The sequence below is a fragment of the Pocillopora damicornis genome, chromosome 9 (assembly GCF_964200805.1).
Source record: "Pocillopora damicornis chromosome 9, jaPocDami1.2, whole genome shotgun sequence".
In the NCBI taxonomy this organism is placed as follows: domain Eukaryota; kingdom Metazoa; phylum Cnidaria; class Anthozoa; order Scleractinia; family Pocilloporidae; genus Pocillopora; species Pocillopora damicornis.
Window position 1 is genome coordinate 5,660,607 of NC_142678.1, and position 25,275 is coordinate 5,685,881.

The window sequence follows — 25,275 nt, forward strand, 5'->3', positions numbered from 1 at the left end:
TCGCTAAAATGGGCTGTCCAAGGTGATTGTAGCCGTTGCGATCAAAATGGTGACACCGCTTCTGATCGCCGCCTCATTACCAGTGTTTTCATGGTGGAGATATTAATAAGCCCGGAGTCACATCTGCGTCTACGCTCAGGTACGATAGGCACTGATCATGGGTAGAGAGGCCCAGGGTAGAGTTTCCCCAGCATCAACCCCGTCCCTCCTTCAGTAAGAGAAAACCTGAGAGATGTCATGATGAGGTACGCTAGAGGAACCATCAGGGTGGTATTCGAAAGGATCCTTTCTGGAGGTGGCTCTCTTGGTGCCGCTGCCTTCGACTGGATTGTTAATTACTTCATAGACTGGCAACGAGATAGCCTTGGAAGGGAAGATTAATACTATGGAGGAAGAGAGAGAAAACTAGCGAATAGCTGACACCGGAGTAGTTCTTATTGAAAGCTATTTTGCACCTTAAAAATCTGCATAACCTCTACTCATTGCAAAAAAGTTGTACATTGGTAAAACTAGATGACAAATTCCGAGAACACGTCCGCGATGTAGAAAGAAATGAGAAGGACGTGTCCAAACCAGTCGCTAGACACTCTAATCTTCCTAATCATTCTAGCAGCCAGGAGCCCATTACTTAGGCTCCTGAAGTAGCATATGGCAGTTTCCGGCCTTTCCCTTCATCTGGGCAGTTCGGAAAGCCGCAAAACTCTAGAACAAAAATTTATCTTTCAAATCGACGCTCTTGATCACCACCGTATCAACGAGCGCTTTTCATTCAACAAATTTATTATTTTTTTTCTCCTCACCATATTCCCACCAATAGCGTAGCTCCATTTTCTGCAAATAAAGCCACACACAACCCACAATTCCTCTAATCGCTCTGACGAAGGGTTTAAACGAGTTCGAGGCGTCAGCTTTTCGACTCTTTGCGGTGGATAATACTAAATTACCCGATCTTCACGAAAGACCGAGCATTTGCCTTGCCTTTCAAGGTAGGTTGAATGGATTAATTTGTGCAACTGATTTGCAACTGATTTGCCGATAGTCATCTAACAGTACATTACAGCGATAAGGAAGACGTCGATTTAAAAATGAATATATATTTTCATTTGGAATTTCGCGAATGACTGCATGTGCTCACCATCTCTTACGGCGACGTAAGTCAGCACGACGTATGAGAGCGGCGTGGAAAGTTAAAAATTTGCGGTTGACGTTTCTTTTCTCGGAACACGCAGACTTTGATGATTTCACGTTGTTATCTGCGACTTAAAGCAAACGACGACGACGACAACAGCGAGGACGTGGCAAAACAAAAGATCTAATAGGCAGAACGATTGCTCAGCTCGTGCGTTTTAAAGCTTTGTACATTTCTCAGGCGTGCTCTGCAAAACAACAACGTGAAATCACCAAAATTTGCATGGTCTGCGAAAGGAAAAGGGGAACGATAAATTATTTTAATTTCCATTCGCAACTCAAAGCTGCCAACATATTTTGTGCTGAAGTTAGGGAGTGGCTGTGTGAACAGTAAACACATCCAGCCATTTTCGAAATTCTAACTTAAAATAGAAATTGCTTTTTAATCGACGTCTTCCCTGGCGTAGCTCCCTGACTGCTTAAGGTCTCTATTTTGCAGAGGCCGGATAAGAAATAAAACAGTTTTAAAAGGGAAGCGCTGAGCTATTGCTCTGCCCAAATAAACCTTTCAAGTTGTTTTGCCACGGCCAAGTCATCGTTTCCGTCGCCGTCGTGGTCTTTTTTTTTTAGTTTTAATTTCAATTTTTAACTTATTATATTTCTGATACAAAATACAGACATAATTAAAGTTACTATAAAGAAACAAGGAGGTTTGACCAACAACAGCCGCGCAGTAGCTGCAGTGAGCATTTTCACCAAAATTATCTCTATAAAAAAAGTGTCTTTCGATGCCGTCCCATGCTTTCCCATGCCGTCTGTCGTGTATTCGTGGTATCTTTCAATACGTCGACAAAATCCGGTGTACATTTGTTCAGATCTTCGCTAGTTGTCGCCGTTACGAATTAAACATCACTGGTCAAAATAGTAGCTTTATCTCTGTGCACGAAACGATCCACGATTGAAGAAGTTCGAGCCGATTTTGCTGGCAAAAGTCGAGTAATACATTATGATCGATACGATAGCAAGATCTACTCTCGCTCGTCATTAAGAAGACATAGTTTTTAACGGGGCTTAGACAGTTTTAAGCTAATTCAGAAACATTTTTTTGAAGGAATCTTTGTTGGATAATTTGTTGTAAGATGTTTCTTCTTTTTCCAAGAATCCTCGCGTCCTCGATTTTTTCCAAGAATCCTCGCTTCCTATTCTCTATACCAGCTTTGTTTGATTAAAGACTGACAGATAAGTTTGCGGACAAAAGGTAACAGATCACTAAAATACTTTCAAATAAATTAAAGTTAGTTATGTTCCTGTAGCGATCCTTTCGACTGAGAAACAATTCGCTCTTTCTTCGCAGGTGCACCGTAAGTATCTCTTAAAGAAATTTGTAAAACCTTGAGATTCTGCAGCAAATTATCCAACTTTTTTAGACAACCGTGGCACTGTCTACAATTAAGGCCCAAAATGCCCATTTTTCACTCATTTTTCACAGCTAGGACTTACTTCAAAACTTAGGCAAACTATATATCCCTGGAAAGCTTATGACTTGAAGATCATGAAAAAAAATATTCCAGACTCAACATGTCAATTGTAATAGGATACCACTCATTTAATTGAGCCACCTGCTGGGTTCTACCAGGGGTTAATTAAGAAAAGATAACTCCTTCTGGAATTAATAAAAAATAATGTTTTTAGTATCAATTCAAAGAAGACATGTTGCTTATTGTTATAAAACCTTGAGATTCTGCGGCAATAATTATCCAACTTTTTTAGACAACCGTGGCATTGTCTACAATTAAATGTAAGTAGAAACGATCACACGACTGACATTTCGTTTCGTTTCGTTTCGTTTCGTTTCGATTTCGTTTCGATTTCGTTTCGTTTTGTTTGACATCGTTTCGTTTCGTTTCGTTTCGTAAGCGCGATGCCAATCGAACAACGTCCTCTCCTTACTCTACTCCAAATATCACCTAAAATCTTTTTCTATATCCTTAAAGCAAAGTATGTATTTGAATGCGGACACTGAATTGTAAATTACCCGGCTAACGTAAGCTGACGGATAACCAGAGTATTGACCAACATTTAACATCTTACGGTCACAAAAATAGCCCGTTTGTATAATTTGAAAGAAGAACTAAGCGCACCTTTAAGTAAACTAAATAGAGAACAAAACACAGAGCACTCAAAGTATTTGAAAGAAAAACTAAGCGCTCCCCTAAAGTAAATTAAATAGAGAATAAAACACAAGGCACTTAGAGTATTGACCACCGAATTTGATCAATATTTTTAGATGGAAGGTTTGAATGCCTTAACTGATCGATCTATTTATATATCAGTACTACAGCAAATCAACTGAGGAGAATTAAGCGCAAGCACAGTTAAGACTTATCAAAATTTTTCTCGGCGAAGTAGATTTTCTTGCATTCTACTCTTCTGCCACGTAGCACATAACCAGTAGTCGGGCGACTGATCCCGCATGGAAATAAAACACCTGAAGATCAGAGTATTAGCAGCCGAATTTTGATTTCTCGTCGTAATCAAAAACTACGTACTTACGTCTTCATAGATGACTCAAAACTGTTTCAACAAATCAACTCTTTAAAGGCTGCAACACGAATGAAGCACGTGTGAGCAAGATCACTTAATGATCCAATTGATACCAGATGCTCTTTGAAAAGCATTTATGTTGACTTCATAATCTTTTGATTGAGAAAAACAAACAGCAGATTATTATTTTGACAATGCTTACTAAATATTTCTTAATAATTTTCTATCCACAATGGTTTGGTCAATTTACACATGTTTTATTTTCTTCCTCTCATATTAATAAAAATGATTTTTTTCAAAGTTTGTTATCAAGAATGGCACAGGAAGGGACCTCAGAGAAAAGTTCTGATGCCTCGGCAACTAAAGTTGGTCAGATTATATTTGGTGCAAAAAACTTGGAGTATCAGATCGAAGAATTTGTCAGTTCCGGTGGCCAGACTGTTAATATCCTCCTGAGTGGAAAGACAGGAGTTGGCAAGTCTTATTTGACAAATGCGCTTATTGGAGAAAACCTTGCAGCAGAAGGATATGACATCGACCCACAAACTGATGACGTAAGCTACTTTGATATCGACAATTACTTCACCTTTTAAACTATTATGAGGTGCTTTCATTAACGGGTTACTGTGCATTACTTGTGGATATGAAAAGGGATAATATCTCGCGTCCATGCATGTCTAGAATCCATCTGTTCCCTTTTTTTCTTCCGGAAATTCCTATCTTTAATACTTGAAATTAAGAAAGAATTATCGAATTACTCTACAGGTATTAGGTACAAAATTACTCTAAGGATAAGAAAATACTTCTTTTCAACGTCTTTTAGACGGACAGGGCTTTGTATGAATAAAACGTTTTCATGCATTTTTCTCGCGTAACTGAGGTAACATACCAAGCCATATCATAATGAAATCTCTGTTAGAGTTGAAAGTTGTAATCATTTCCTGTTTTATGTCCCTCAGGTAACTGTTTATGAAGTTGTCAAAAACGGCGTAACTATCACAGTGTTCGACACTCCTGGACTTGCAGACGCAACCGGCAATGATGAAGAATATCTGCGGAAAATCAAGGAGAGAGTGACCCACTTCGACTTGTTTCTGTTCTGCACTGAGATGACCAGTAAGCGATTCCGCACCGACGACTTGGAAACGATAAAGAAGCTTACAGAAGCCTTGGGGGAGAAACTTTGGGAACATGCTCTTGTGGTTTTAACCTTTGCCAACGAAGTCCCACTATCGCCAACCAAGAAGACAGATGACGTACCTGAAGCAAACGCTTTCAATGACCGCGTTTTAGCTTTCAAGAAAGCGATAAACAAACATTTGGTTGCTATCGGAGTACCTGATATTACAGCGACTAATGTGCCATTTACGCCAGCCGGAGAGTTGGATGATCCAAGACTTCCAGATAGAGAAGACTGGTTGACAGCATTTTGGATCTCAGCTTTCAAACGTATCAACAAGAACGCAAAAGCTGCTTTCCTGATGGCAACTGTTGATCGTATTTCATTTTCTTCCACCCTTAGTGACGGAAACGAAGAAATCAAAGTAAGGAGAGATGGCAACGTTGTCAGTCTTGGCCAGTTCGGTAATTTATCCATCGAAGACAGGAATGCAATCACAGAGCTTAAAAAAAAATTGAAAGAGAGCGACTTTGACGAAAAATTGAACCGTTGTTTCCAGAAAGGCGGGACGTCCGACGAGCCTGGCCAAGATGCAAAGGTGTCAGGTCCCTCCATCAAGGTGAATGAAACGTACTCTGAAGAAATCATTAGGGATGTGTTTGGCGGTGTATCAGGGCAACTCATCGATGAGCTGACCGGTGCTAAATCTGGTAAAAAGTACCAAACATTCTTCGGCTGGCTAACGAAATATTTTAAGAAGTCTTACCCAACTTCCCGACCCACTTAAGCTAGACCAGAAGGCATGAAGAAATGATCACAAGCTGGCCAAAAGAGTGAAAAAGAGAGAAACTACTTGACATTAAAAATATCAATCAGTTACACTTTGAACATATAATCTATTAACGGAAATGAACTCTGTATACTTAAAAGGTTCATGCCACGTTTCTGAAATAGTATATTCTTTAGAAAAAAGGTTCAGATAAATTGCATATAGCTCCAAGTGTTTTTTTGTTACAAGATAAGACGAGTTTCAAGCATCTGCAGATAAAGTTGCTGAGTGATGAGTTCAGGTAGATTGCATGTTATATGTGGGCTTGTTAGAGATCCAAGCGTTTTTTTGTTACAAGATAAGATAAGTTTCAAGCGTCTGCAGATTAAGTTTCTGAGTAAAATGAAACTATTTAGCTCTATTTAATAGAGAGGACTGATAAATTAAACTTTAAAAAACGTCTTTTGTGATTTTTCTTTAATTTGTGTTATTAGTAACACCAACCAAAAGAAAAGGGTTGTAGAGTTTTTGTTTCCGTGCCTGAATTTTACGGGAAAAGATGGAAAAAAGTATTTAGCAGGCGTTTAAGAACTTTGATAGAAGAAAGCCTTCCTTGAGTCCTTCGTTATTTAATTTCCTTATTATACAATGTTGAAGAGCAAACAAGGCCCTCTTGAATCTGTTTATTCTCTGTGCCTACTTGTGCCTGTTTTCTATCAAGCTTCTAACTTCTATGAGACCGACCAGTATTTATCGCCTGGGGGAATGGGGGGACAGGAGGATTTTGGTTGTGTCACAATAAAGTTTACCTGATTTCTCCCCCGAAAGGCTCTGTAGAGTTCTAATGAACCCCCTGCGTTGACAGACAATTGTCTATAGTCCCCCCCTTCATAGTTTTCGAGCAAAGAATGATACCCGCTCCGTTCCCGCTGAAAAGGTTGTGTTCCCCTAAAATCCTTCCACTCTCCCCCCTCCTCTTATTCTAACTAGATTTAAACTGCTTCGTTCATGGTCTTTAGATATACTAAAAACAAGCAAGTCAGCTAAAGAACAAACAAACAACAAATAGAGCATTAGATAACAGAGAAATGTATTTAAGTTCGTTGTACTCTGGCTGCCCTAACAGTTCTTAGCATGATCGTTGACCAGACGAATTTCATACCTTTGGTTTGGCATAACCTAAAACTAGAATTCGGCGTATGAATTTGTCAGGTCCCTCGGCTGATTTTTTGTTATCATCGATTTACACTCGTGGCACACGTGAGTGATTGAATGCGTGCAACGTGATATGATCAAGACATAAGTATAAGAGCTTGACTACAAGTAGCGCTCGTAAGAGCGTTTGATATTTCAGTGTTCATTTTTTCTCAGCCTTTTTCCGGAATGTTTGCTGTTATTCTTTGCCCCGCAACAACTCATATGAAAACTGTGGCCGATACGAAAAACCAAAAAGCACTAACTGTTCCAATGTATTAAAATTGTTTAGGCAAGATGGAATGGAAAATCACTTTTCCTTACAGACCATGATGATAGAATCGTCGATTTTGTACCCATCCCTAAAATGACCATAGTACTATTAATTGTCTCCAAAACTTGCTAGGAAACTGAGTCACAAAATACCAAAGAATAAAAGGAAACAAAATAGAAGATGCAGTGCGGAGCCTGAGCACTAGTTTCTCGTGTTACGCACTATAATGCACTGCATCGCTGAGGTAACTCACACTGCCTTCTTCAAGACCGTCTGAGATACCGGAGTGGTTGTCAGACATCTTCACGAAAGACTTTGAGACTGAAACCTGCAGATATAATAATAATTGTAATTACTGCATTAACTTTCAAGGTAAGTTTGTTGATGAAATTTACTAGAGCAACTGATTTGCCGATTAACATCTAACAGTACATCACAGGCATTCTGAGTTGCTAGAGAAATTCTGCAAACATATGCTATGCAACGCACCACGAGAGTCTCTAAAGCATATGCCGTCTGTTTTGTATTCTTTAGTATCTTCGGTAAATCGAAAAAATTCGGTTTACATTTTTTAAGGTCTTCACTAGTTGTCGCTGTCACGTGTTAAATAACACTGGTTAAAATAGCAGCTTTATTATAGTACGATACGCGATCGACGTTTGGAGAAGTTTGAGCCGATTTTGAAGGCGAAAATGGAGTAATATACTATTATCGATATCGATAGCACGAACTACTTTCGCTCGTCATCAAGAAGAAATAGTTTTTAACGGGGCTTGGACAGTTTTAAGCTAATTCCGAAGCATTTTTTTAAACGAATCTTTGTTCTATAACTTGTTTTAAGATTTTTTTTCTTTTTCCAAGAATCCTCGCGTCCTTTTCTCAATAATTGCGTTGTTTGATAACGACTGACAAAAATAAGGTTAAAAGCAAAAGCCTACAGATTACCAAAATATTGAACAATACTTGGCTTATAAGGTCACAGAAACTTTAGAAAAAGTAAGAGTACTCGCGAAAGCGAAGCAAGGTTCCAACAACCTCGCGTCCTTTTCTCGATAACCGTGTTGTTTGATAGCGACTTACAAAAATAAGGTTATTAACAAAAGCCCGCAGATAACCAAAACATCGAACAGTACTTGGCTGATAGGGTCACAAAAACTTTAACCTGTTTGTATAATTTGATAGAAAATCTAAGAGCACTCTTAAAGCGAACTGAGGTTCCAAGAATCCTCGCGTCCCGGCTTTTCTCGAGAACAGCCATGTAAGATTCCACGACTGACAAATAAGGTCACCAAGCCAACGGATTACACAAATACTGAATAACTTTCAACATCTCAGGGTCACAAAAATAGCCTGTTTGAATAATTTGAAAGAAAAACTTAGCGCATCCTTGAAGTAAACTAAGTGCAGAACAAAACACAGAGCACTCTGAGTTTTGACGAACAAATTGGATCAAAATCAAATACGTTTTTAGATCGAGGAGGAGAGAATGAAATACAGGTTTAAGGATTGAATGCCTGAACTGATCAACAAGTTTAAGTGTCAATACCACAGCAAATCGTCCTATGATGAAGCTTATGATGAAGTTGTGCGCATGCGTAATCCATTGCCCCTTCCAATAGTGAGTGCTCTTCACAAGAACTGTTTGAAGAACTGATACAACTCCCATGAGTGACCAAGACAGAATTTGTCCTTACAATGTTAATATCAACCAGATAAATTGATGTTTTTCTTTATTCTCATCACTTGAGGATAGTAAGTTGATCCAATACTAAATTCTCTGCAGTAACATTATAAGAATTGTATGGTTGACAGTAAGGAGAATTACAAATTTGATCTGGGAGTTGGAGGGTTAATGACTCATCGTCCCATCTTAGTCTTGCAGAGTTCCAAGAAAGGTAAAGCCTCCCTTGGACCCTATTAGAGCCACTTTTGAGAGGTTAAAGAGACAGGAGTGGGCACACAAAGACTGGGCCGTGTCCTCTCCCTCTAAGAGAAACAGGGAGACCCTGGGCACGACTTATGAGTCGTTTTCTTATTTATTGCCTCAGACCATTTACGAAAGAGAACCAGAAGTCGATACGTTTGTGATCGTCGCCGACTATGCTTACTTTGCAGAAGTGTCCAAAGTTATTTTAAACTACTTTCAGCGTTCAAACAATGACGTAAAGAAAAATGTAAATAAATTCCGAAAACCATGGCAGAGATACAAGTATGGCCTTAGTCACGAAAATTTTCAATATCCTTTGTCCAAAATGCGCCAAGTCGAAGCGTCAATCACGGGAGGAAAAAACAGTAGGAGCACTAGAAAGGCAAAGGAAAGTCTTAAGAGAGGGAGTCAGGTCGTTTATCGTTGAAAACGATTATGCTTACGTTGCGGAAGTACGTCTAGAAGTGTTTTTACTTACATAAGTTCAAACAATGACGTACAAAAAATCACTAACGACAATTTTTTTGATTTCCATGACTGGAGCAATGCAAACATTAATCGCAAGCAAGGTAAGTTGCCAAGGGGACTTTCCCAATCTGAAGGTCCTTTACAGTAGCCTTTTTTGGAAGAGACAGGAGCAGGCACGTAGAGACCAGGCTGTTGTCTTTTCCTTCTGAGGCAAGGGAAGTGAAGAGAATTTTGGATGCGGCTAACGAGCCTTCTACTCTTTTGTCGCCTAAGAAACTTTTTGAACGAGACCCAGAGGTAGAGCGGTTTATTAAGTGAACGTGGATTATGCTAACGGTGCAGAAATATGTCCAGAGCGTTTTAAACTACATTATGTCAAAATAATGACGTAAAAAAATTTAGATAGCTTCAAAGACCACACGAAAGTAGCCTTAGATGAGAAAATAATTAAATTGCTTTATTAAAGGAATAGAGGCATCATTCGAAGTGTAAACTCAAACGAGGCAAAAATAATAGGTTGCTGAAAAGGTAAAGACACGTCTTAAGAAAGGGACTTTCACAACCTAAATATTTTTTAGTAAGTACCGTTTACTAATGTTGTTGGAAACAGATTACTTGTTACCGTCCAAGAGGAGGAGGGCACCTCAAAAAACGGTACTAGGTCAGCTGTTGCGATTTTCCATAATTTTTTAAAAATAGTTTAGTGCTTTCATTCTATTGGTAAGTAACGCTGATCTAAAAGAGGGATAGAAACCTTTGGTTGTCATGCAACATCCAAATTCGCTTCGAAAGGACAAGTTCCATTTTATAAATTACATGCTATAACCTTCGCCAGTCATCGGTAAAGAAGATACGAGTTTAAAGTGTGTTTTGCGAATATTCTAATTGATAGATTGAACGAAGTAGTGTGATTTGAATCTGAGCGACGTCATCAAAAGAAAGTACAAAACGCCCGCGTTATGTCCTTTTGACTAAACTTGGCTCCAAGACGATACAGCGAGTCTTTGAACCAAGTTTAGTATCTCCTTCCTTCCATATAGTTTTGAAGAACAAGCGAGTTTAGGCTTGAAACAAGAGGCTAGAGTGGCCTTCACTCGGCTTGGCTTTATTTTAGGGGTGTTACTAAATAGAGTAACGCAAGAACAAGCATGCTTTTGTAAGTGATTCCGTGACTATTTTGGAAATTAGTTCGTGCCTGTGGCATTACTACAACCAAGGACAGTTTGGCGATCTTTTGATTTCTTGAAACCAAGGGCATATTTTTCGCAGCGTGACACCAGGGTTCTGTCGGACAAACATCTCCACAGGAGTCCCGTTTCTAACTATTAGGAGGCCTCTATGAGAAAACTAGAACTGAATCACAACTATTTCTACTGACATTAGATAAAAGCAACAAGGTATAACAAAATATAATTTTTAAAATTTTTTTTGTTTTGTTTTGTTTTTTTTCTTTTTTTGATATTTTTGAGAAACACAATATCTGAAAACATTGGAAAAAATATTAGCAAAATGTTCTAAGTATGTGAAATATGGTACACCAAAAATTTAGTGATGGTACTTCTTAGAATGAAACACTGCAAAACAATCCCAACCCTTACTAACATGCATATACTTCTGACATTGAGGGGCATCACAATAAGATCGAACCCTAAAATCTCCCCTACCCTTTTTATAACATACAACACAGCGTCTCTGAGTACTAGAGAAAACTGGGATATGGACAGATATAAACTCCTCTGGGGCAGGAGGGGGTGATTCCACTGTGGTATTTGCAGGTGGACTACCATAATCAGGGAAACCACAGATTTGTCTAATAATTTCTACCCGGAAATCAGCCAAAGAATAATGGGAGGGCCTTTTAAGAGCATCATCGTCAGGAAACTGAGCCTGATGCTCTTTAAAAAGAATAAAACCATTAACTACAGCCATGTCAATTAGGTGGTAAAACAAAGTTTTCCACCACTTCATGGACTTACGCAGTGCACTATTTGTAGTTAGAATTTGATCAGATCGGTCAACCCCACTCATAAACTTATTGTAATTATCTATAACTTTAGGTTGTGATACTTCCCTTGTGTTCCACACACCATCTTTCTTTGTTTTCCTGTTGACCAGACCATGATCATTAGCTCTATCTATAGTTGTTAACATTGAAACTACTTTGTTATCCACCCACTGAAGTGCCAAACAAGGAGGATCCCTTTCCCAACGCATGCTACCCCTTTCTTTCCCCTTAGCCCATTCCTTACTGTTTTTGAGCACAACTGGAAAGTCTCTCCTGGTTTCCTGCATGGTACCAGTGGCAAGAACTCCCTGAGCAAACAAATCTTTGAATAATTTGACTGATGTATAAAAGTTATCAACAAATAAATGATAACCCTGATTGAGAAAAGGCCTTATAAGTTTCATCACTACATCATAACCTAACCCAAATTTACTAGTTTCCTGCCCCGTGACTTTACCAATGTAGACATTGAAGTCTACAGTGTAACCATTTGAACTGTCAGCCAATACCCACAATTTAATACCCCATCTGGTGGGCTTGTCTTTGATATACTGACGTATACCAGACCTGTGGCGAGACTTAACCATGCGCTCGTCAATAGCTAAATTTTGTTTGGGCTGGTACAAAGCAAGACACCTAGATTTAAAATAATCAATAAAGGACTCAACTTCACGCAGCTTATGGGATTTATCTTCTTTAGCGGGATCTACCACATGCAACATGGCCATTAGGGCTTTAAATCTGGTTCTAGACATGATTGCTCTTGCCCAGAGACCATGAAATAGGGTCTTTATGCTCCAATACTTGTCAACATCACCAATCTTAACAAGCCCCATATAAATGATAAGAGCAATCAGCCGCTTTATTTCATCAGCTGTGGTCTCTTTCCAACTACCATCAGGGCTTGTATAACTCTGATGGGACCCAGAAAATATATGCTCCCAAGCATAACTATTTGTATGTGCAACTATATTGTTTATCATTTCAATTGTAAAAAATAGGTTAAAAAACTCTACCGCCTTTTTCATGGTGCTCCTGAGTTGAGGCCGCTCAAAATGGATTCCAGCTGGCCTTGAAGGAGTAAAAGGAGGAATGGGATTGCTTACATCATGATCATTATAAGATTTGAAAGGGGCACGAGCAGGAGTACGAGTGCGATCACGCACAGTCCTACGGCCAGCCGAACCACTTGAACGACCTCGAGTGGCAGGAACACCACAATCTTGAGAAGCAGGAACACCAACAGCACCAGCACCATGGAATCTTCCAGGACCTACACAAACATAACAAATATTTTAGTTTTGTTGATAAAGTCCATAGATCCTATAGATAAGGTTTGATAAACCAAGTAATATTTTCCTCCTTTCAAGACATTTACTCACCAAGAGAAGCGGCAGAATTGAGAGGGGGAATTGGACAGGCAGCAGTAGAGGTAGCAGAGGGGCCAGCAACTACACATTAAAACAAAAATAATTATGAGAAATTGTAGCAAATGCTGTTGGAAAGTGCTCAACACACACATGAGTGTAGAGCGAAATACATTTCAAAATGACTAAAATGAAACACGCATGATTTCCTGTTACTCTGGGTTTCGTGCTTACGCACTCGTCAGACAGGTTTAATCTGTCTGACGAGTGCGTAGGCACGAAACTCAGAGTTACAGGGAATCATGCGTGATTCATTTTAGTCATTTTGAACTGCAAAACAAAAATATAATTTTCAGTGAATAAATCAGTTATCATCAACAGCGATATACTGATATCCTAAAAAAATTCACGTTATTCTATGGTATGTGCATTCGAAAATTATACTTGTTATTCTAAATTTTGCCGGGTGGAAATATTTCACTTACCAGGAGCCATGGGTTCCTTAGTGGATGTGCTAGCCTCCTCCGGCCGCTCGTCATCTTCAACTTCTCCTTCGCTAAAACTGTCATAAGTAAAATGTTTATATTGCGTAAATCAGTCAAAATTAACCGAATGAAAAATCTATATTAAACTAAATCGCCAAATCGTTATCGAATCGCACGCAACGGACGCAACCGAAAAATGCATTTCTCCATGGTAACAGCTGATCGAACCACGCTTCCAAATAGCTTGAATCGCATCGCATCTCATCGCTAAAAGCATGCTCGTAACGTAAATTGCTGATTTTCAGAGTCCCTAAAGTCAAATTTTAATCAAATTTGAAGAAATGCACAAGAATCAAACACAAAAGGGCGACCTGAGGCGAACGACTTCGCATCTCAAGACTACATGTTCGATGGCGACCATTTCCCCATGGCCTTTATTGACTTCTCACCTCGATTCCCCACTCTCATTTTCTAGCTGCCGATCCAGATCGCTTTCTTCTCCACTGTCCATCCCATCAGCGGAGTTTTCATCATTAAAGATCTTCTCTAACATTATTTCAGCGGAGACAAGGTTCACACGCGCACGCTTGGACGATGAAGCCATGTTCAACGGTGAAACTTAAAATGTCAAATTAGTGTTGTGTAGTATTTTCAAATGTCGCTCACCAAACTCGTTACATGATTCGTTTAACATGTCAACGTCATACAGACCAAATATGGAAAGAGTCGGAAGTAACGCAATACTCTTCCGGAAATAATGGGTGGAATTCCACCCCTAAGCGCTGGGGCTGCTGGGATATCTTTTACTTAAAAGATATATCAGACATACGAAGTATCATTTCTATCAGGTCAATGTTTTATCGTGCTAAGGTGCTCTGAGAGGTCCTAGAGCAAAACAAGGAAAATTTCTATTTAGGCTCTTTCATTATTTAAATAACGCGGTGCACTTTGCTTTCTTTTCTTTGTGGAATGTTAGGTTTTGAGATGGAAGACGGATCCCCTCCCGGAGTCAGCTTAAATAGCCATCAAGAGGCCAAGGAGTTGATATTTGGCGATGATAGTTGCAAGTATCAGCTACAAGAGTTTTTGAAATCAGATCGAAAAGAAATGACCATCCTACTATGTGGCAAGACAGGAGTAGGAAAGTCACATTTGACCAATGCACTTATTGGTGAAAATCTCACGAAAGAGGATCATACTCTGTTTACAGAGACAACCGGAGTGAGCAGATTCACGACTATCTAACTCAAAATTTCTGTTCATAATCATGACCATTACAATTTCCTCAAACGCGACTCGCGCATTAGCTGTTTATTTATATTAATTATTCTATAGAGTTGTAATCAGACAATGCCTTTACCATAGATATTTTCTCAAATAAACTTCATAATGAGTTTTTTTTCGGAAATTGCAATGGTCATCAATAATTGATAACAGGAATTTGTGTTTCCAATTCTTTCTGTAGTAATATACATGAAAACATCACGCACTTCTGATTGGGTGGAAACGAGTAATTTTTTTAAAGTAACGCGAGATCACGAGTGCAAAGTTGTAACATGAGTGCAAATTACAAATGACGCACGCTGTCAGATTTTTGTCAATTTATCATCTTAATGCTTTCCTACGCAAATTGAAAAATATTGTCATGCTAAGTGTTGATATCAAATTACCTTGGTGCTTGTGAAAGTTAAGCTTATTGCAAAAAAGATCTGAACAAGAGAATTGCTGCGGATTAGGGATCGAGTTTGTCTGCAGAAAGAAAATTCGAAATTTATTGGGTTTTTTTTTATAGACTGGTGTATTCTTAAAATGTGAACTAAAATTTTTATTTATCATCTTCTGGTCTCACTATCCCTTTATGGAAGTGCTCTTACAGGAATACTGTCATCTAGACAGAGAAATGATAAATTATACAGGGTTCAAGCAAACAGCCAGCTGCCGGCGGCAGCCGAAACTTTTTGCACGCTTGCCAGCGATTTTTCACCAAAGAACTAGAATTTTATTGAAAATATTATGCTTATTGATCTTTCGACTGAAGTTAAAGTCGCTGTCATATTATGGTGAACATTTCATATCAGGCAATAAAGTAACCAATGTTTTGAAGGCTGTTTGCAAACGTAAACGAATATAAAGTTTTGAGATTTGAAGCGTGCTACAGGGAGTATTTTTGTTTACAGTATCTAGCTTTCCACGTATTTCTTTAAGCGTGACATCACAGGCGGCCCAAGTTCCAGCTGCGAGATGATCATCTTGCGCAATAACAGTTATGGCGGAATTGTAAGAGTTTGTATGGGAATATTTATGATCGCTTTAAGGAATAAAAAAATACGTCAAATTCTCAATAAAAATACCCCACCTTACTTCCACGATGTATCGCTTGCGATCTGACCGCTTACTTTGATGAAAAGAGCCCATTTTAAGAAAAGTCCGTTTCTTATGTACGTTGAAAACCTCGAAATGAAGAACTCGCTAAAATGGGCTGTCCAAGGTGATCTTAGCCGTTGCGATCAAAATGGTGACATCGCTTCTGATCGCCGCCTCATTACCAGTGTTTTCATGGTGGAGATATTAATAAGCCCGGAGTCACATCTGCGTCTACGCTCAGGTACGATAGGCACTGATCATGGGTAGAGAGGCCCAGGGTAGAGTTTCCCCAGCATCAACCCCGTCCCTCCTTCAGTAAGAGAAAACCTGAGAGATGTCATGATGAGGTACGCTAGAGGAACCATCAGGGTGGTATTCGAAAGGATCCTTTCTGGAGGTGGCTCTCTTGGTGCCGCTGCCTTCGACTGGATTGTTAATTACTTCATAGACTGGCAACGAGATAGCCTTGGAAGGGAAGATTAATACTATGGAGGAAGAGAGAGAAAACTAGCGAATAGCTGACACCGGAGTAGTTCTTATTGAAAGCTATTTTGCACCTTAAAAATCTGCATAACCTCTACTCATTGCAAAAAAGTTGTACATTGGTAAAACTAGATGACAAATTCCGAGAACACGTCCGCGATGTAGAAAGAAATGAGAAGGACGTGTCCAAACCAGTCGCTAGACACTCTAATCTTCCTAATCATTCTAGCAGCCAGGAGCCCATTACTTAGGCTCCTGAAGTAGCATATGGCAGTTTCCGGCCTTTCCCTTCATCTGGGCAGTTCGGAAAGCCGCAAAACTCTAGAACAAAAATTTATCTTTCAAATCGACGCTCTTGATCACCACCGTATCAACGAGCGCTTTTCATTCAACAAATTTATTATTTTTTTTCTCCTCACCATATTCCCACCAATAGCGTAGCTCCATTTTCTGCAAATAAAGCCACACACAACCCACAATTCCTCTAATCGCTCTGACGAAGGGTTTAAACGAGTTCGAGGCGTCAGCTTTTCGACTCTTTGCGGTGGATAATACTAAATTACCCGATCTTCACGAAAGACCGAGCATTTGCCTTGCCTTTCAAGGTAGGTTGAATGGATTAATTTGTGCAACTGATTTGCAACTGATTTGCCGATAGTCATCTAACAGTACATTACAGCGATAAGGAAGACGTCGATTTAAAAATGAATATATATTTTCATTTGGAATTTCGCGAATGACTGCATGTGCTCACCATCTCTTACGGCGACGTAAGTCAGCACGACGTATGAGAGCGGCGTGGAAAGTTAAAAATTTGCGGTTGACGTTTCTTTTCTCGGAACACGCAGACTTTGATGATTTCACGTTGTTATCTGCGACTTAAAGCAAACGACGACGACGACAACAGCGAGGACGTGGCAAAACAAAAGATCTAATAGGCAGAACGATTGCTCAGCTCGTGCGTTTTAAAGCTTTGTACATTTCTCAGGCGTGCTCTGCAAAACAACAACGTGAAATCACCAAAATTTGCATGGTTTTAATTTCAATTTTTAACTTATTATATTTCTGATACAAAATACAGACATAATTAAAGTTACTATAAAGAAACAAGGAGGTTTGACCAACAACAGCCGCGCAGTAGCTGCAGTGAGCATTTTCACCAAAATTATCTCTATAAAAAAAGTGTCTTTCGATGCCGTCCCATGCTTTCCCATGCCGTCTGTCGTGTATTCGTGGTATCTTTCAATACGTCGACAAAATCCGGTGTACATTTGTTCAGATCTTCGCTAGTTGTCGCCGTTACGAATTAAACATCACTGGTCAAAATAGTAGCTTTATCTTTGTGCACGAAACGATCCACGATTGAAGAAGTTCGAGCCGATTTTGCTGGCAAAAGTCGAGTAATATATTATGATCGATATCGATAGCAAGATCTTCTCTCGCTCGTCATTAAGAAGACATAGTTTTTAACGGGGCTTAGACAGTTTTAAGCTAATTCAGAAACATTTTTTTGAAGGAATCTTTGTTGGATAATTTGTTGTAAGATGTTTCTTCTTTTTCCAAGAATCCTCGCGTCCTCGATTTTTTCCAAGAATCCTCGCTTCCTATTCTCTATACCAGCTGTGTTTGATTAAAGACTGACAGATAAGTTTGCCGACAAAAGGTAACAGATCACTAAAATACTTTGAAATAAATTAAAGTTAGTTATGTTTCCTGTAGCGATCCTTTCGACTGAGAAACAATTCGCTCTTTCTTCGCAGGTGCACCGTAAGTATCTCTTAAAGAAATTTGTAAAACCTTGAGATTCTGCAGCAAATTATCCAACTTTTTTAGACAACCGTGGCACTGTCTACAATTAAGGCCCAAAATGCCCATTTTTCACTCATTTTTCACAGCTAGGACTTACTTCAAAACTTAGGCAAACTATATATCCCTGGAAAGCTTATGACTTGAAGATCATGAAAAAAAATATTCCAGACTCAACATGTCAATTGTAATAGGATACCACTCATTTAATTGAGCCACCTGCTGGGTTCTACCAGGGGTTAATTAAGAAAAGATAACTCCTTCTGGAATTAATAAAAAATAATGTTTTTAGTATCAATTCAAAGAAGACATGTTGCTTATTGTTATAAAACCTTGAGATTCTGCGGCAAAAATTATCCAACTTTTTTAGACAACCGTGGCATTGTCTACAATTAAATGTAAGTAGAAACGATCACACGACTGACATTTCGTTTCGTTTCGTTTCGATTTCGTTTCGATTTCGTTTCGTTTTGTTTGACATCGTTTCGTTTCGTTTCGTTTCGTAAGCGCGATGCCAATCGAACAACGTCCTCTCCTTACTCTACTCCAAATATCACCTAAAATCTTTTTCTATATCCTTAAAGCAAAGTATGTATTTGAATGCGGACACTGAATTGTAAATTACCCGGCTAACGTAAGCTGACGGATAACCAAAGTATTGACCAACATTTAACATCTTACGATCACAAAAATAGCTTGTTTGTATAATTTGAAAGAAGAACTAAGCGCACCTTTAAGTAAACTAAATAGAGAACAAAACACAGAGCACTCAAAGTATTTGAAAGAAAAACTAAGCGCTCCCCTAAAGTAAATTAAATAGAGAATAAAACACAAGGCACTTAGAGTATTGACCACCGAATTTGATCAATATTTTTAGATGGAAGGTTTGAATGCCTGAACTGATCAATATATTAATATGTCAGTACTACAGCAAATCGACTGAGGAAAATTAAGCGCAAGCACAGTTAAGATTTATCATAATTTTTCTCGGCGAAGTAGATTTTCTTGCATTCTACTCTTCTGCCACGTAGCACATAACCAGTAGTCGGGCGACTGATCCCGCATGGAAATAAAACACCTGAAGATCAGAGTATTAGCAGCCGAATTTTGATTTCTCGTCGTAATCAAAAACTACGTACTTACGTCTTCATAGATGACTCAAAACTGTTTCAACAAATCAACTCTTTAAAGACTGCAACACGAATGAAGCACGTGTGAGCAAGATCACTTAATGATCCAATTAATGTCAGATGCTCTTCGAAAAGCATTTATGTTGACGTCATAATCTTTTGATTGAGAAAAACAAACAGCAGATTATTATTTTGACAATGCTTACTAAATATTTCTTAATAATTTTCTATCCACAATGGTTTGGTCAATTTACACATGTTTTATTTTCTTCCTCTTATATTAATAAAAATGATTTTTTTCAAAGTTTGTTATCAAGAATGGCACAGGAAGGGACCTCAGAGAAAAGTTCTGATGCCTCGGCAACTGAAGTTGGTCAGATTATATTTGGTGCAAAAAACTTGGAGTATCAGATCGAAGAATTTGTCAGTTCCGGTGGCCAGACAGTTAATATCCTCCTGAGTGGAAAGACAGGAGTTGGCAAGTCTTATTTGACAAATGCGCTTATTGGAGAAAACCTTGCAGCAGAAGGATATGACATCGACCCACAAACTGATGACGTAAGCTACTTTGATATCGACAATTACTTCACCTTTTAAACTATTATGAGGTGCTTTCATTAACGGGTTACTGTGCATTACTTGTGGATATGAAAAGGGATAATATCTCGCGTCCATGCATGTCTAGAATCCATCTGTTCCCTTTTTTTCTTCCGGAAATTCCCATCTTTAATACTTGAAATTAAGAAAGAATTATCGAATTACTTTACAGGTATTAGGTACAAAATTACTCTAAGGATAAGTAAATACTTCTTTTCAACGTCTTTTAGACGAACAGGGCTTTATATGAATAAAACGTTTTCATGCATTTTTCTCGCGTAACTGAGGTAACATACCAAGCCATATCATAATAAAATCTCTGTTAGAGTTAAAAGTTGTAATCATTTCCTGTTTTATGTCCCTCAGGTAACTGCTTATGAAGTTGTCAAAAACGGCGTAACTATCACAGTGTTCGACACTCCAGGACTTGCAGACGCAACCGGCAATGATGAAGAATATCTGCGGAAAATCAAGGAGAGAGTGACCCACTTCGACTTGTTTCTGTTCTGCACTGAGATGACCAGTAAGCGATTCCGCACCGACGACTTGGAAACGATAAAGAAGCTTACAGAAGCCTTGGGGGAGAAACTTTGGGAACATGCTCTTGTGGTTTTAACCTTTGCCAACGAAGTCCCACTATCGCCAACCAAGAAGACAGATGACGTACCTGAAGCAACCGCTTTCAATAACCGTGTTTTATCTTTCAAGAAAGCGATAAACAAACATTTGGTTGCTATCGGAGTATCTGATATTACAGCGACTAATGTGCCATTTACGCTAGCCGGAGAGTTGGATGATCCAAGACTTCCAGGTAGAGAAGACTGGTTAACAGCATTTTGGATCTCAGCTTTCAAACGTATCAACAGGAACGCAAAAGCTGCTTTCCTGATGGCAACTGTTGATCGTATTTCATTTTCTTCCACCCTTAGTGACGGAAACGAAGAAATCAAAGTAAGGAAAGATGGCAACGTTGTCAATCTTGGCCAGTTCGGTAATTTATCCATCGAAGAAAAGAATACAATCAAAGAATTCAGAACAAAATTGAAAGAGAGCGACTTTGACGAAAAATTGAACCGTTGTTTCCAGAAAGGCGGGACGTCCGACGAGCCTGGCCAAGATGCAAAGGTGTCAGGTCCCTCCATCAAGGTGAATGAAACGTACTCTGAAGAAATCATTAGGGATGTGTTTGGCGGTGTATCAGGGCAACTCATCGGTGAGCTGACCGGTGCTAAATCTGGTAAAAAGTACCAAACATTCTTCGGCTGGCTAACGAAGTATTTTAAGAAGTCTTACCCAACTTCCCGACCCACTTAAGCTAGACCAGAAGGCATGAAGAAATGATCAAAAGGTGGCCAAAAGAGTGAAAAAGAGAGAAACTACTTGACATTAAAAATATCAATCAGTTACACTTTGAACATATAATCTCTTAACGGAAATGAACTCTGTATACTTAAAAGGTTCATGCCACGTTTCTGAAATAGAATGTTCTTTAGAAAAAAGGTTCAGATAAATTGCATATAGCTCCAAGTGTTTTTTTTGTTACAAGATAAGACGAGTTTCAAGCATCTGCAGATAAAGTTGCTGAGTGATGAGTTCAGGTAGATTGCATGTTATATGTGGGCTTGTTAGAGATCCAAGCGTTTTTTTGTTACAAGATAAGATAAGTTTCAAGCGTCTGCAGATTAAGTTTCTGAGTAAAATGAAACTATTTAGCTCTATTTAATACAGAGGACTGATAAATTAAACTTTGAAAAACGTCTTTTTGTGTTATTAGTAACACCACCCAAAAGAAAAGGGTTGTAGAGTTTTTGTTTCCGCGCCTGAATTTTACGGGAAAAGATGGACAAAAGTATTTAACAGGCGTTTAAGAACTTTGATAGAAGAAAGCCTTCCTTGAGTCCTTCGTTATTTAATTTCCTTATTATACAATATTGAAGAGCAAACAAGGCCCTCTTGAATCTGTTTATTCTCTGTGCCTACTTGTGCCTGTTTTCTATCAAGCTTCTAACTTCTATGAGACCGACCAGTATTTATCGCCTGGGGGAATGGGGGGACAGGAGGATTTTGGTTGTGTCATAATAAAGTTTACCTGATTTCTCCCCCGAAAGGCTCTGTAGAGTTCTAATGAACCCCCTGCGTTGACAGACAATTGTCCATAGTCCCCCCCTTCATAGTTTTCGAGGAAAGAATGATACCCGCTCCGTTCCCGCTGAAAAGGTTGTGTTCCCCTAAAATCCTTCCACTCTCCCCCTCCTCTTATTCTAACTAGATTTAAACTGCTTCGTTCATGGTCTTTAGATATACTAAAAACAAGCAAGTCAGCTAAAGAACAAACAAGCAAACAAACAACAAATAGAGCATTAGATAACAGAGAAATGTATTTAAGTTCGTTGTACTCTGGCTGCCCTCACAGTTCTTAGCATGATCTTTGACCAGACGAATTTCATACCTTTGGTTTGGGATAACCTAAAACTAGAATTCGGCGTATGAATTTGTCAGGTCCCTCGGCTGATTTTTTGTTATCATCGATTTACACTCGTGGCACACGTGAGTGATTGAATGCGTGCAACGCGATATGATCAAGACATAAGTATAAGAGCTTGACTACAAGTAGCGCTCGTAAGAGCGTTTGATATTTTCAGTGTTCATTTTTTCTCAGCCTTTTTCCGGAATGTTTGCTGTTATTCTTTGCCCCGCAACAACTCATATGAAAACTGTGGCCGATACGAAAAACCAAAAAGCACTAACTGTTCCAATGTATTAAAATTGTTTAGGCAAGATGGAATGGAAAATCACTTTTCCTTACAGACCATGATGATAGAATCGTCGATTTTGTACCCATCCCTAAAATGACCATAGTACTATTAATTGTCTCCAAAACTTGCTAGGAAACTGAGTCACAAAATACCAAAGAATAAAAGGAAATAAAATATAAGATGCAGTGCGGAGCCTGAGCACTAGTTTCTCGTGTTACGCACTATAATGCACTGCATCGCTGAGGTAACTCATACTGCCTTCTTCAAGACCGTCTGAGATACCAGAGTGGTTGTCAGACATCTTCACGAAAGACTTTGAGACTGAAACCTGCAAATATAATAATAAACGAGAATTTGCATTAACTTTCAAGGTAAGTTTGTTGATGAAATTTACTAGAGCAACTGATTTACCGATTAACATCTAAAAGTACATCACAGGCATTCTGAGTTGCTAGAGAAATTCTGCAAACATATGCTATGCAACGCACCACGAGAGTCTCTAAAGCATATGCCGTCTGTTTTGTATTCTTTAGTATCTTCGGTAAATCGAAAAAATTCGGTTTACATTTTTTAAGGTCTTCACTAGTTGTCGCTGTCACGTGTTAAATAACACTGGTTAAAATAGCAGCTTTATTATAGTACGATACGCGATCGACGTTTGGAGAAGTTTGAGCCGATTTTGAAGGCGAAAATGGAGTAATATACTATTATCGATATCGATAGCACGAACTACTTTCGCTCGTCATCAAGAAGAAATAGTTTTTAACGGGGCTTGGACAGTTTTAAGCTAATTCCGAAGCATTTTTTTTAACGAATCTTTGTTCTATAACTTGTTTTAAAATTTTTTTTCTTTTTCCAAGAATCCTCGCGTCCTTTTCTCAATAATTGCGTTGTTTGATAACGACTGACAAAAATAAGGTTAAAAGAAAAAGCCTACAGATTACCAAAATATTGAACAATACTTGGCTTATAAGGTCACAGAAACTTTAGCCTGCTGTTTGCATAATTCGATAGAAAAAGTAAGAGTACTCGCGAAAGCGAAGCAAGGTTCCAACAACCTCGCGTCCTTTTCTCGATAACCGTGTTGTTTGATAGCGACTTACAAAAATAAGGTTATTAACAAAAGCCCGCAGATAACCGAAACATCGAACAGTACTTGGCTGATAAGGTCACAAAAACTTTAACCTGTTCGTATAATTTGATAGAAAATCTAAGAGCACTCTTAAAGCGAACTGAGGTTCCAAGAATCCTCGCGTCCCGGCTTTTCTCGAGAACAGCCATATAAGATTCCACGACTGACAAATAAGGTCACCAAGCCAACGGATTACACAAATATTGAATAACTTTCAACATCTCAGGGTCACAAAAATAGCCTGTTTGAATAATTTGAAAGAAAAACTAAGTGCATCCTTGAAGTAAACTAAGTGGAGAACAAAACACAGAGCACTCTGAGTTTTGACGACCAAATTGGATCAAAATCAAATACGTTTTTAGATCGAGGAGGAGAGAATGAAATACAGGTTGAAGGATTGAATGCCTGAAATGATCAATAAGTTTAAGTGTCAATACCACAGCAAATCGTCTTATGATGAAGCTTATGATGAAGTTGTGAGCATGCGTAATCCATTGCCCCTTCCAATGGATGAGTGCTCTTCACAAGAACTGTTTGAAGAACTGTACAACTCCCATGAGTGACCAAGACAGAATTTGTCCTTACAATGTTAATATCAACCAGATAAATTGATGTTTTTCTTTATTCTCATCACTTGAGGATAGTAAGTTGATCCAATACCAAATTCTCTGAAGTAACATTATAAGAAATGTATGGTTGACAGTAAGGAGAATTACAAATTTGATCTTGGAGTTGGAGGGTTGATGACTCATCGTCCCATCTTAGTCTTGCAGAGTTCCAAGAAAGGTAAAGCCTTCCTTAGACCCTATTAGAGCCACTTTTGAGAGGTCAAAGAGACAGGAGTGGGCACACAAAGACTGGGCCGTGTCCTCTCCCTCTAAGAGAAACAAGGAGACCCTGGCCACGACTTATGAGTCGTTTTCTTATTTATTGCCTCAGACCATTTACGAAAGAGAACCAGAAGTCGATACGTTTGTGATCGTCGCCGACTATGCTTACTTTGCAGAAGTGTCCAAAGTTATTTTAAACTACTTTCAGCGTTGAAACAATGACGTAAAGAAAAATGTAGATAAATTCCGAAAACCATGGCAGAGATACAAGTATGGCCTTAGTCACGAAAATTTTCAATATCCTTTGTCCAAAATGCGCCAAGTCGAAGCGTCAATCACGGGAGGAAAAACAACAGGAGCACTAGAAAGGCCAAGGAAAGTCTTAAGAGAGGGAGTCAGGTCGTTTATCGTTGAAAACGATTATGCTTACGTTGCAGAAGTACGTCTAGAAGTGTTTTTACTTACATAAGTTCAAACAATGACGTACAAAAAATCATTAACGACAATTTTTTTTATTTCCAAGACTGGAGCAATGCAAACATTAATCGCAAGCAAGGTAAGTTGCCAAGGGGACTTTCCCAATCTGAAGGCCCTTTACAGTAGCCTTTTTCGGAAGAGACAGGAGCAGGCACGTAGAGACCAGGCTGTTGTCTTTTCCTCCTGAGGCAAGGGAAGTGAAGAGAATTTTGGATGCGGCTAACGAGCCTTCTACTCTTTTTTTTCTACTCTTCAGCTGTTGCGATTTTCCATAATTTTTTAAAAATAGTTTAGTGCTTTTATTCTATTGGTAAGTAACGTTGATCTAAGAGAGGGCTAGAAACCTTTGGTTGTCATGCAACATCCAAATTCGCTTGGAAAGGGCAAGTTCCATTTTATAAATTACATGCTATAACCTT

At 38.8% G+C, this 25,275-nt stretch overlaps 2 protein-coding genes across 6 annotated transcripts; both read left to right on the plus strand.

The window, feature by feature from the left end:
- The first annotated feature begins 863 nt into the window (after nt 1–863).
- On the plus strand, nt 864–6,023 carry LOC149039797 (uncharacterized). Of its 2 annotated transcripts, XM_089182062.1 has the most exons (4): nt 868–986; nt 2,288–2,386; nt 3,974–4,226; nt 4,632–6,023. In XM_089182062.1, exons 3-4 carry the CDS (start codon nt 3,987–3,989, stop codon nt 5,577–5,579), a joined length of 1,188 nt encoding a protein of 395 aa, XP_089038188.1. In that variant the 5' UTR covers nt 868–986; nt 2,288–2,386; nt 3,974–3,986; the 3' UTR covers nt 5,580–6,023. The 2 variants fall into 2 exon arrangements, with proteins under 2 accessions (XP_089038187.1, XP_089038188.1); XM_089182061.1 differs by lacking the exon at nt 2,288–2,386 and having other exon boundaries at nt 864–986.
- Nucleotides 6,024–16,606: 10,583 nt separating this feature from the next.
- Nucleotides 16,607–21,420, plus strand: LOC149039798 (uncharacterized). Of its 4 annotated transcripts, XM_089182065.1 has the most exons (5): nt 16,622–16,733; nt 17,693–17,791; nt 17,889–18,332; nt 19,370–19,622; nt 20,028–21,420. In XM_089182065.1, exons 4-5 carry the CDS (start codon nt 19,383–19,385, stop codon nt 20,973–20,975), a joined length of 1,188 nt encoding a protein of 395 aa, XP_089038191.1. In that variant the 5' UTR covers nt 16,622–16,733; nt 17,693–17,791; nt 17,889–18,332; nt 19,370–19,382; the 3' UTR covers nt 20,976–21,420. The 4 variants fall into 4 exon arrangements, with proteins under 4 accessions (XP_089038189.1, XP_089038191.1, XP_089038190.1 ...); XM_089182064.1 differs by lacking the exon at nt 17,889–18,332 and having other exon boundaries at nt 16,664–16,733; XM_089182063.1 differs by lacking the exons at nt 17,693–17,791; nt 17,889–18,332 and having other exon boundaries at nt 16,607–16,733.
- Nucleotides 21,421–25,275: the final 3,855 nt, after the last annotated feature.